The 297-nt window shown below is 67.0% G+C and overlaps 1 protein-coding gene across 1 annotated transcript in view; it reads left to right on the top strand.

The window, feature by feature from the left end:
• Window positions 1-156: 156 nt before the first annotated feature.
• CIB1 (calcium and integrin binding 1 (calmyrin)) overlaps window positions 157-297 on the top strand; it is a gene marked incomplete at its 5' end in the record, with an annotated part of 1583 nt that continues 1442 nt past the window's right edge. The window contains one exon of the mRNA XM_009706731.1: window positions 157-286. Coding sequence (XP_009705033.1) covers window positions 157-286 — 130 coding nt within the window. The remainder of the gene's footprint in view (window positions 287-297) is intronic.

The following is a 297-nucleotide window of genomic DNA, read 5'->3' on the forward strand; positions in this document are numbered from 1 at the left end:
GACCACCCGGGCCGGCACCCCCTGCCCCGGGCCGGCTCTGCGCACCGCTGGCGTGGAGCTGTGGGAAACGGGCTGTCCGCCTCTGTGCAGCGCTGGGAATTGCTGCCTGCGCTGCCGGTGCCCAGAGGGCTGCCTGCCGCGCTGCTCACGCCACAGAGCGTCTCTTGTTCTTGCCTCTTCAAGTGCCTACAAGAGGTTCAGTGAACTGCTGCCAAAGGAGGAGAGGGAGAATGCCTGCTCTGCGCGCGTTCCCAAGAGCCAGATCCTGACGTTGCCTGAGCTGCGGGTACGGTGCCC

The sequence above is a fragment of the Cariama cristata genome, unplaced genomic scaffold (genome assembly GCF_000690535.1).
Source record: "Cariama cristata isolate BGI_N322 unplaced genomic scaffold, ASM69053v1 scaffold29068, whole genome shotgun sequence".
Taxonomy (NCBI): Eukaryota; Metazoa; Chordata; class Aves; order Cariamiformes; family Cariamidae; genus Cariama; species Cariama cristata.